At 31.9% G+C, this 13037-nt stretch overlaps 1 protein-coding gene across 8 annotated transcripts in view; it reads right to left on the bottom strand.

The window, feature by feature from the left end:
* The window catches only part of LOC106464631 (serine/threonine-protein phosphatase 2A 56 kDa regulatory subunit gamma isoform-like), a 109998-nt gene extending 98227 nt beyond the window's left edge, over positions 1 to 11771 (bottom strand). For 4 of the 8 annotated variants that reach the window (XM_022392369.1, XM_013924786.2, XM_022392374.1 and 1 more), the window contains exon 1: positions 11667 to 11771. In XM_022392369.1, coding sequence (XP_022248077.1) covers positions 11667 to 11693 — 27 coding nt within the window. In that variant the 5' untranslated portion in view covers positions 11694 to 11771. Of the gene's footprint in view, positions 1 to 9294; positions 9374 to 10731; positions 10865 to 11459; positions 11502 to 11666 lie in introns of those variants that run through there. The other 4 variants (XM_022392372.1, XM_022392370.1, XM_022392371.1 and 1 more) reach the window with 4 other exon arrangements.
* Positions 11772 to 13037: the final 1266 nt, after the last annotated feature.

Genomic DNA, 13037 nt, shown 5'->3' with positions numbered 1-13037 from the left:
ATGAGAAATATTTCAAATTTCATTTGAGTAATCCCTAAAACATCCTAAATGAATGTCAAATGCTTTTGTTTAGAAAATCTTTATATTTTATCTGTTATTTTCTATACTATAACTCTATACAAGGTCAGTCAATTTTACATCTCATAACAACCATAATAAATTAGAAAATAATTCTAAATTACCCTTACGCTCTTTCTGATGTGACAACAAATTGTATCAGGAAACCACAACTTAAGCTTAAAGCTTATAACATCTATACATCTATTTGCACTTAACTTTATTGTTTTATTGCCTTTTGAATCATATTTAACTAATAATTCAGCCACACAAATTGTAAATCACTCAGCAAACATGCACATCATGTTACTGTATCGAATTAGATATTGTATGAGCTGCTCACAGACTTACCTAATGAGGAATTTATATTATCATTAATTTTCATTATCTTACCTTATCAAACCTAATCAGTTTCAAATTGTTTACATTTTAGTTACATGGGTCTTATTATTTTTTGCTGTTAATTATTGATGAAACTTGTGCCTGCTTTTTTATACTAATGGTTCTACTCCAATGAATAATTTACTTAATTAAACAATGGACCTAAGAACACAGACTAATAACATGCAAAAAGCAAACAATGTCCTATAGCTATTATAATTTCCCTGCCTTTCTAACTATGCAATAAGTCTTTAGAAATTCATTTAAGCTTGTTGATTTGATTCCCATGAGAAAGAAGAAATAGAACTGGAGGCAATATAGACAATTCTCTGTACAGAAAATCACACAATAGGTCATTTTATAGATAAAAACTTTGAATTTCTATTAGTTGTAAGTAATATGGTATAAAATGTCAGAGAAAACTAGTAGCAATTTATGAAAAAGGATGTGGCAGGTGGGTCTGATTTTCTACTTTATGGCTCTGTAAACAAATATGATTGAAGGCTATAAAATTTATGCTTTGCCTGAATAATACCTATATTATAATAATTAATTTACATTAAATTCCATACTTCTCGGAGGGAGTGGTAAATAAATTTGAAAAGACGGAATACCTAAAGAACAAATGTCACAGTTCTCATACAAGTGTGTGTGTGTGGGGGGGGGGGGGGAGATTAAGGATTTGTACTTAATATTTCCTTGAAAAATTAAGAGCTTAAATCTTAGATATTAAAATCTGATTTATTAACTGCATTTTGATGCCAAGTTTATTCGTATACATTGATAATAACATTTTGAAGGTAACTCTATAAAAGGTTGTGACATGCACACTTTGACCTACCCATTGCTGAAGGGTTAAAGCAGCCAAGTACAACAATTCATTTTTTTTTTAGTTCCTCAAAATACCTGAATCAAGGTGTAAGTGCAGTATTGACTACAGCCAAAATATACAGAACCAGAGTTTCCACTGCCAAGTTACCTTTCTTACACACAGTTATTGATACTTAACTCTTTCCATACAGAGTCGGTCAATGTAACAAACCTTGTAACCATAAAGTAACCTTAACCATCAGTTTTCATGCCATAACTTGTAATACATTTTGTGTATATTCAAGAAAATTGGAAGGTTTTCAGTAAATGCTAAAAGTTTTTGTATACAAAAATCAATTATTTAATTAAGTAATTTTACTAAAGATGTGTCTGTGAATATATGAAATTAGAGCACTGACTGCTCCTACTGCAGTGATTTTTATGTTAAGATTTCATTTGTGTAACCTATAAAATATCCTATATAAACATCAAATGTTTTTTTCAGCAAAACATCATATTTTAGCTGTTATTTTCTCTACCCTAGCTCTTTAAAGACTTGGTTGATTTGACCAACCTTGTAACCACCATAAAAAAATATGAAATAAATCTAAAGTTAACAGTTTCCTAATCTAAAAACGTATTTCCAACATGCACTCACCTCTGCATACAGAATAGCTATATACCTCACACATTTACCAATGAGATTTGCATGACACTAGCCTTGAGCTAGCTCCTACCTAAAATTCATGCATTTAACATGAACTGCACTTGTACATATCTTCATGTGACAAAAGCCCTCCACCAGTAGAATACACCAACTGGAGGACTTGAGGGACCCACTGAGTAAGGGTAGAAGGAGTGAGGTTCCTGGATGAAGAGGAGTTCCAGGGTAGAAACAGATGATGGTGAGGGCCTTGAAAGGGAGAAGTTTGTGCCAAGTAACGCTGAACAGCCTGAATTGGACATAGGAACTGATCCAGGTCTGAACAAGCACAGAGGTGAGGGATAAAAGGAAGGGAAATAGGTGAGAAAGTACAGTCACCTTCTCGAGCAGTTTGGAGTTGAGAGAAGAGGCAAAGGCATCTATGAGGGATATGTCTAACAAAGAGTAGATCATGACCAACTGATCCAGAAGAACAGCAAGGAAATGGGAACATATCCTATGAACAGTGAAAAGTTTGAGCATGTTGATGTGGAGTAAAGTCTTATACTGTGCCCAAATGCCAGAAGTCATGCTGTCATTCAGAGATGCACCCCAACCCATGGGAGAAGTATCTGTGAAGAGATAGAGATCCAGTCAGATTGGTAAGAGAATGCCAAACATGGTATTGACACAGTCTAGCAAACAAGACAGATCCTCTGGAAGAAAAGGGAGGTTCACAATGGATCAAGAGAAAGATTCCATTGGTCTTGCAAGGTCCACTGGAGGAGGTGCATGCCCCAAGGAAACAAGTGGTTCCAGGGAAGCTAGAGCCCCCAAAAGTGAAAGAACATCTCATGCAGGATGAAAATGAGAAGAGCAAATCTGGGTGACCATTCATTCCCTATCTCACATGCACAAAGGCAAAGGTTGATGTAGACTTGAGGAGAGTTGAAGAAAATGCCCAGATGTACTAAATACTACGTTTATGTGAGAAAGGATTTGGAAAGGTTGACACGCCATCCCAATCAAGCAGCCTCCTGCAAAAGAAGGGGCATGTGAGAGAAAGACACCTTCTGAGAAGGGGCAAGTTGAAGCCTATCATCCATGGAGAAGTGGAACTGCAACTCCAGTTCAGGAAGGTGGTGAACAAAGGCCCTCAAGACTCAGTTGAAGATGTAAGGGGCCAAGGTTATGCCGGAGGGAAGATCACATAATTGAAAGACTCAATTCCAATTGAAAAAGTGCAGAAACATTTGAAGTACTGAGCAATCAGGATCTGTAAAAAAACATCTAACACTTTGACCTTGGTCATATGCAAATCAAATGAAAAATTTCACCCGAGAGAAGAGAAATTCTCTGTCCAGAACCATGAAATGACAAGAAATTGATTGAGAAACAATACATCAATAACTGGATGCCTGGTCCTCTTGGAGACTACAACAAGGCAATAGTAAAAACCCAGAGAAGGGGGTGTATACACCTTTGAATGGATTTTTTAGTTAAAAGATCTGAGACCCCATCTTTGAGATGTTGAAAGCAAACAGCGTTGGAGGGAGGCGAAAAGAAAACAGAGGGGGGGGGAGACCATTGGTGAGGACTTGAAGAAAACCCATCAATTGGCAGCAAATTGAGAACAAAGGTTGTTGAAGTGAGACAGACGGGCACCCCTTGGGCCTGACCCAACAGGACAGTCACCGAAAAGATGAGTGACGAATCTGACGTTGGGAAGTAGGAAGATGGGAATAGAAGGAAGGCCTGGAAGATGGAATGGAAAGGGTAGGGGTAGATTGATCCTGTTGAGGAACAGGAGTCAAAGAATGAGGTTGAGAAAGACAAGAAACTAGGATGGAAAATGTGGACTACTTCAGCCTGGATCTCCAGTGAATCAGGAATACTACCGGAGACTTCCAGGCAAAGATAGAAAGTCCAACAAATATCATGTACATTAGAATGAGGGAGATAGACATTAGTGAGAAGTGCATTCCAACCCAAAAAGTCTTAACAGCAGAGGAACCAAGTAAGGAATGACAGAGCAGAAGAAGTAGTATGGGCCAAGGTAGTAAAGAGAAGAAAACAAACCTCTCCAGAAAAACCCCTCTGGGTACAACAAAGTGCCTCAGACATATGGTGGAGAGAATAGAAGTAATACAGGAGGGTGGTGAGAAAAATACAACACAAAAACTGGGCAATAGAGAGTAAAATAAAAGACAAGGGGTTAGCTCCTTAAGCAGGTAAAAGAGATTCCAAAGATTATGAATCTAGAAAAGGAAAGTAAGAATGACAAAAAAGACATGGAGTAAACAATGAGAAGAATCAAAATACACAGGCAAAAGAGAAACATCCTGAAAAAGATTAGAAGGGTGAGGATTTTCCTCAACTGGTAAGGCAGTACCCAAAGCAAACCCAGGTGGGGGAACTGTCAGTCAAATTCATTGTCTTCCTGGTCATTCTCAAATGGTGGTGAAGGGATATCAGTTGAAGGGACAGGAGGAGGAGGCCCAGTTTGCATGAGGGAATCCACAACATGATAGTTGTAATGTCTCAACAGTTAATAATAATATTCTAAACTAAACCTAAGTTCTTTTATATGCATGCAAATCTCAGCAAATTGAACACAAACTAAAAAATCTTCTGTACAAAGCAATGCCAAGGAAAAGAATGAAGTTGTGTTGCGTGCAAGTGTTTAATGGGAGTTACTGCATATGGAGGTTGTGTTACCCTCCTATTGGTAAAGGATTTTTGTTGCACGATAATGTCATCATGTACCATCACAGTTCACACAAATTTTAGGTGAGAATTAGCTCAAGGCTAATGGCATGCAAATCTCATAGGTAGACACATGAGGGATAGAGCTACTGTGTGTGTGGAAGTGAGGTATCATCTAGGAATTACACTTTTCTTCTTTCTAGAATAACTACATATTGTAACCAAAAACTACATTTGTTTATCCTAAATAGCTTAAGATTCCTAACTGCTTACATCTGTTTATACTTAATTTTTGTTTTATTGCCCTTTGAGCCATGTACAACTAAGACTCCCACCACACAATTTGTAAATTATTAGGCAAATCCAAAGCTTATGTTACCATATTGAATGAAGTAAACATAGATGCTTGTAAGGATACACCGTAAAGAATTTTTATTACTATTATTATTTTTCATTATTTTACTTAATCTAGCCTAATATGTTTCTAAATTTTACATTTTAGTTACTTTTATAACCATAAATAAAGAATATACATGAAAAACAAGAAATAAAGCACTTACCTTTGACTTCGTTTATTTGCTGTCAGATGCCAATGAAATTTAAGTCTACTTATTTTTTTATAATGATGGTACTAGTACAATAACTCATTTTTATTTACTTAAATAATGCACCTTAGAACATAAAATGACAACACACACAAAGCAAACAATCTTACAACTATTGTAACTTAACTGGCTTTTTTAACTAGGGCAAGAGGGAGGCCTAAAATAATTCCCTTTGCTGCATGATCTGTCATAACAAGCTATTTGTAACACCTTCAAGTTTCTGTATTTTCTCTACCCACGTGCTATTACTATTTTGTTTTTCACACCTCTATACACATCTTGTTTCAACATAAATCACATAAAATTGTAATACTTGATACCAAAAGAAATTTTACAAAAATCTATAAATGTAGAATAATAATATTGCAATGCATATTCTCAACTGCAAGAACATTTGTTGCAAGTTAAGAATAATTACCTGTTATAAAATTTATGAATTTGGTATATAAAATCAATAAAAGTATTTTGAAACAGAAATTATGCAACAGAACATTGAATACACCTGTTGTTAATTATTCTTTTTTTATACCTGTTGATATTCTACTCTTTTAAAATATATTTTATGGAAAAAATCTTGTGCAAAAATTCTCAGTAACAACTATTATTATTATTATTACACTTATCATTTGAGATTACATTTTCTTTTTACACCTATATATATGGCAAATATGTTTTAAAACCACAGCATTTCCTTTAACAGAAGATACTGATTTCTTTTTAAATGGTACCCACTTACCTTACAAACAGTATGAAGTTTGAGACAGCTATTCATGGGATAATAGTTCTGTACATTTTGTTGTACAGAAATAAATCTATAATCCCACAAATAACTGTCATAAAATTTCATACTGAAGACAATGATGTAGTTGTATTTAACTTATTCACTAGTCACTAACCAAAACAGCTGCTGCAATGCTATTAAGAAAACCACAGACAAATGAAAGCATCCTAAACAAAGTTCTACATTAATATATAGTATGTGAGAATTTCTGGAGAACAATGAATGCAAATGAAAGCTGCAAGAAATGAATGCATTCTTAAAAGTTATATATTACTATGCTGTCATTTAAAATCCCAATATTTGAAAATTTCTGAAGGGAAAATAAAATGTAAACTTGTGTGGTTAAATATTTTATTTTATTTCAAGTGCAAATAGTTGTACTTGAAAATTTATTTATAAAAAAAGTTGCAATGTCTGTCAAATAATGCTGATCTATCTTTTCATCACAAGTGTGTGTAATTTGAATTGCCTGACATCCAGAAAAATGCCAGTTCCTGAAAATTCTGAATTGTAGAAATCAAACACATATACAAGAACATTTAAAAATCAGAACCTTTAAACCTCAAATGAAAACAATATATATATATATATATCCTCTTAATTCATTAAATGTACACACACACACACATATATATATCAAAATGATTATTAACTCTCAAATACATCCAATTTCAAACTTTAAAGAACATAATTAACAACTGGAAACACAGAATAAAGCAAAAAAGAATTAGGTTTCAGTGTTTTCCATCTTATAAATAAAACTTTTTTAAAAACATAATTATGTATTATAATTTTAGTAATTTTTAAAGAGCACACTGCATCTACATGTGCTTCTCTGCATTTAATATACATATTATGATAAATATTATTGCTTTAAGATCATAGAAATTATGCAAATAAGTGGGTTGTCAATGCATTTTAACTCACTTTGTCAATCTCAGAATTTTTCTTTGTATTTACTGTTAAATTAAAACAGTCTCAAAAGTTATATTCTACTTTTTTTGTGTGTTTTGTGAGAGGAGGGTACAAAGTTTTTAAGGACATATATTTGATAATCCCTAAAACTTCCTAAATAAATATTACATTTTTTTTCAGTAAAACTATACTTTATAATATTTTCTATATACTCGTTCATTCGACCAAATTCTACAACTGTTTATCCAAATTCGTTTAAGGGTCATAACAGTTTACATCTATTTATACCTAATGTCATAGTTTTATTGCCCTTTGAACCATGTCTAACTAATACTCCCACCACACAAGATGTAAATCACTTGGAGAATACACAGTTCAAGTTACTGTATTGAATGACGTAACACACAAGATGTTCATGATCACACCTTATAAAGAATTTTATTTTTATCTTACCTATCCTAACGAGTTTCTAATATTCACATATTAATTACTTTTATAACTATAAATAAAGAATACACTCGAAAAACAAACAATACCGTACTTATCTTTGACCTCGTTTTTTGTTGATGGTTGCCAATGAAATTTAAGCCTACTTTTTTTTATAATGATAGTACTAGTATATAAAATTATTATTTACTTAAATAATGCACATAAAAACACAGAATAATATCATACACAAAGCAAACAATCTCTTAAAACTATTACAATTGAACTGGCTTTCTAATTAAAACAAGAGAAGCTTAAAATAATTCCTTTTGCCACAGATAAACTTTGAAACTGAAGATAAAATTGACAATACTCTGTGTTGAAAATACCATAATATTATATACCACTCAATAGATTAAAACTTTGCCTTTCTATTGGTTATAAATGATATAGCCAAAACCATCAGAGGGACTTGTAGGCAATTTATGAGACAGGATGTGACAGGGGGTGTGTGGCTAGTGGATCTAATTTTCTAGTTTCTGACTTTGTAAACAAATAAGATTGAAGGCTATAAATATTAGGCTTTGCCTTAGTAATATATATATTATAATAAGTAATTTACATTACATTTTGTATTTCAGAAAGGGATAATAAATACATTAGATAAAAGAGAAAACCTAGATAACATACTTGGGGAACTTGAGGATTTATTTAGATATTTCTAAATAAATTAAAACTTATTATTAAAATTGGATTTATCAACTACACTTTGATGGCAAGTTTATCTACATACAATGATAATGAAGTAGTTTAATTAAGATTGTGGCATGCACAGTTTGACCTACCTGTAGCGGGAAGGTTAAACTGTGAAATTTCATAAACACACTGTTTCAACTACAGGTACAAAGAAAAATACAACTGAAAAATGTTGGTCCAATTTTCTTAATGTAAAAAAAAAGCTTTATATTTCTATTAATGTGTATTTTCTTAAATAAGATAAAACGCAAATTAATTTCAGAAAATATTTATAGCAAATTACAACAGTTTGAATATAATAATTTAATTTACATCATTCTGAAGCTTAATGAACTAAATAACTTCATTATTCCTTTTTAAGAAAAAAGAAATATATTCTTTTGATACACATCACAAAAATCAATGAAAACTAAACTTTACAAGCTTACTTTGAAATATATTCTCTCTCAATGTTTCTACCAAAATTTGTTGTTGAAAATGCCATTATTAGTTTAAACATTTGACATTTCCAATTAGATAACTAAACCAAATAACACATTGTAAAGGAAGAACAGAGTGGGGTGTGAATTTTGCACAACCCTGTATTATGTGCCATACTTTTTAATGTTATGTTACGTTTTATAATATTACATATATGTCCACTTCTGAATGTTTATTTTTGCCTTTCCTTTTACCTGTGATTTTTTTAATCACTTCCAAGGGACCATTTGGTCCATCAACGATGGTAAATGTGTTACCAAAATAAGTTGCTGTAACTAATAAGATTTTATTTTTCAATGGTGCCAAAAAAAGTCAGTTGTGTTTTTTGCTCTTAACATAGTAACACAATGTGCTTGAAAAGAAATTACATCACTGTAACATTAATCGACTGCGATTTCATCACATTTATAATAATATTTGGGTTTTGCTGCTTTCACTCAACAAACTCTCAATCCATCTAACTAACACATCTCCTCCCCAACAGATACAATATTCCTAAGAATCCAAAGTATACAAAATTATTTCATTATCTGTGTCAAGATTAAATACAACATTTTCAATAAAAGTTAGCAAACTTATAAGGAACGATTACCTCTTTAACAAACCATGCTATCGGTGGTAATGTAAAACTTGACTAAATACTGATGTAGAATTTCTTTAATTAAGGTAACATAAGGTATTCCATAAGCTAATCATTATGTTAAAAAATAAAACTGTGTTAATTTGAGCCTTGCCTTTCTTTTCTAACTCTTAAACTTCTGTTCTCTCATCCAACTGCCTTCAGGATGTAGGAGACTTCTACCCATCAACCCTCTATATAGTTTTGTAAAATTAAACAAGAGTACAATGAAATAATAAATTCTAATACAACCCTTTTATCCTGAGAATCATCTTAATAAACTTCATCGGAACCCTTTCCAGTAGTCAATACACTTCTTTAGATAAGACCATATATACATAATATTCAAAGTGAGGCTTAATTAATTATTTATAAAAACACATAATTACTTTTTGACTTATAATCAAAATGCCTATAAGTACATTTTAAAATCCTATTAGCTTTATAACTAGCAAGAATACTGCCTTAATGGCTTAGTGACATATCTACCACCATTCCAAGATCATTTTCTTCAGTCATGTTATTGAGTGGATTCTTACCTATACTAACATGTGATCCCAATTATAATCCAGCTGCATTATCTCACACTTCATATAAATACAACTGATCCAAGTCATTCTGTAGTATCCCAACATCCTTAATAGAGTTCAAAATACCCAAGAGTTTAATGTCATCAGCATTTTTACTTCTTTACTAATTATGCTTCTATTAATGTTATTAATGTAAATAAGAAAAATCAAAGACCCAAGAATTGACTCCTGTGACACATCACTAGTAACAAAAGTTGAGTTTGGCTGGACTTCATTAAGAACATCTTTTGCTTTCTCTCATTCAACCTCTCTACACATAAATAAGCTCCAATTCACACCATCTCTTGCAGATGAATAGACACCAACAACAAAACCCCACAGATACAATTTTCTTAATATTTTATGTGGCACCTTATAATTATGAAAAGCTTTATGAAAATCTAAGTATTCCAAGTCCACATTCTTTCCATCATTCAGAAAGCAAGTAACAACCTAAAAAAAATATAGATTTGTAAGACAATACTTCTCTTCAGTAAATCCATGTTGACTCTTTCATGATACCATATTTTACTAAATGAGTTTGCAAAGCCTCTTTTTTTAAGATTAGCTAGAATTACTACAATACAGAAGAAAGACAAACTGACCTATGACTTCCACACTAACTCTTATTACCCCCTTTAAAAATATGAGTAAAAGAGCAACTATCCAATCCTCAGGCTCATTCCTCTACATCTTAACCTCCAAATTATGAAAAAGGCTCATATATCTGATCTATAACCTCCCTTATGCTTCAAAACACAGAGAAGTATTTTGTCCAATTCTGGTGCTTTGTCAATTTTTAATTTTTCAACATTTTTACTTAGCACTATAGAAAAGAAAACTTATAAGTGTTTACTGAATATATTACATATATGATAAAATAAATATTCCTTAATTAGGAATTTCACAGATAATAAAATTATCATTAATACAATTAAATGTGTAATTTACAATTAAGTCTAAAGGTGAACCATGCACTGAACCTATTTATGAATTTCTTGTCCTCATCAAAACATGAATCTCAGTGAAGATGGCATAGAGATATAATATATTCTTTGATTCACTACTCCCATTGCAGCAGACTAGATTTGCTGAATTCGTGGCTCATCATTGCTGCTTGGAAAGAGAACCAAATAAATAAAGGCCTCACAATATATAGTGGTGAATACAGTAATTGTAAGGAAAATTTCAAATCATAAATTCTATGCATTCGTTCAAACCACCATCACTACAGGTATGTTTAGTTAAATACATGTTCAGGCATTACTGAAACTATAAGGTACATCGTACCCTACTGTCTAACTTTTTTTTCATATTAAATGTAGCACTGACAGTGACACACAGTAATAATTCAAACATGCAATCTTTAAAACATTACAATCTTACAAGTTACATCACAACAGATATGATAATATATTAGTATTATTACTAAATCAGTAAATGGTTTAATAAATGTATCACTAACAATAATATAACAACAATGATGTTGATTTTATATCAACTGTCAAATCATAATGGCAAATTAACTCCAAAATAATCTTGAAGTCTTTAACTTTTAGTTTTAAGCCTGTGTTATAATCTGAGGTCCCATTAAAATTTTAAATCCAGAAGTTATCAGTTAGCCTAAGATCAATTTTACTTCAGTGCCGTTACTGGCATTATTGACACTGAATGTATGACATCTTATTCAGTAACTTAACTTAAGTCTTACCAGCTTTTTGAAAATGATTCTTAGGCCTATTACAGTTTACTTTTAAGTTGTACTACTTCTACTCTAGTATTACTATTAGTACTAGAGGACCTTGTAAAATTCGTTTCTCATGTAACGCATCAAAACATCACAAAATTGTGTAATATAATATCTATGAAAAAAAGGAGTGTATCTACAAAACTAATCAAAGTTATCAGAAATATGTACCTTATCTTTTTTCGTTTTATTTGGCATTTTTTGTTATTTTCCACTCCATGAATTTCGAAACTCGACTATACTTCTTAAGCCAACATCAAGTCATTCACTTAGGACTACAATTTCCTTGATTGATTGGGTGTGGGATTGATCACGTGATAAAAGCATTCTAACGTCACCAGAAGCGGGAAGCATCGGTTTTAAAAATATTATTATAATACTAATTTTAAGAATAACAATATTATCTGGTTAGAAAAAGACAAAACAGAAAAATGGTTGAATTATTATTTAAATAAATAATATGTAAATGTTATTAACAACGTATTATCGTATTATCAATGAAGAATAACAACATTTTGCTAATACAAAAACAAATTATAGATAATAGAACAATAATAATAATACATACGTGTGTGTATGGAATAAATATGTTTGTTTGTTTGAAGTTAAGCACAAAGCTACACAATGGGTTATATGTGGTCTGTCCACCACAGATAACGAAACCTGCTTTCTAGCGTTGTAAGTCCGCAGACATGCCTCTGTGCCACTGTAGTGTGAATATATATGTATTTGTTCATTATTTCGATGTTTTGTATTAGTGAAAAAAACAATAAAGCTGATGTGGTAGTGTGAAATGACAAGTCACAGTTTTATATTTTTCAAAGAAACCGAAACAAAAATACTGGAAATGATACTTTCTTATTGTTTCCCTTATTTATACCAGAAAACTAAATAAATAAAGAGCGTACATTGTAACTTTAAATTAAATTTCTATAAAATTTTGTAAAGAAATAACAATAAAAAAAAAACTCAAAAGTTTCAGAGATTTCATGGTTTATTAATTTTGCAATTCTGTTGTTAATTGCGCAGTGTAAAATTCAGAAATATAATACAAGGTAAATCGGGATGATGTATTACAAAATAAGAAACCCTGGTGTTAAAGTAGACCTTCATTCTTCAAGCGAAAACTCGCGAAAAGGGTCTACCTACCAAGCACTCTGATCATTGGGTTTCTTGTTTTACAAGTATAACTAGTAAGGTGAATTTCTAAGTTCACTATAATTTTCAAAAATTTCCAGAAATTCATATTTCTAACTGTGTATGTAGTTTTAGCAATAGAATGTTGTCCAAGGAAAGTGGCTAAATTCATTTTATTCTAGTTACTTATTGTTCTGGAGCATTCCCTCAATGGCATCAAATACACTTATGTAAAGGTAGACATTGATCTTTTGCACTGGCGAGTTCCCTGACATCTGAAAGAACATATCCTCGCGTATTTTTCCGTTGGAATGACCATTAGTTACGACAGCGGAAGTCACGTGATCCTGGTAACACGTAATGAGTATCTAGAAGGTTCCTGAAGGCTCGAGTGTTTGCTAGACG

This window comes from Limulus polyphemus, unplaced genomic scaffold (assembly GCF_000517525.1).
Source record: "Limulus polyphemus unplaced genomic scaffold, Limulus_polyphemus-2.1.2 Scaffold1704, whole genome shotgun sequence".
Taxonomy (NCBI): Eukaryota; Metazoa; Arthropoda; class Merostomata; order Xiphosura; family Limulidae; genus Limulus; species Limulus polyphemus.
This window is presented reverse-complemented; position numbering and strand designations above follow the sequence as displayed.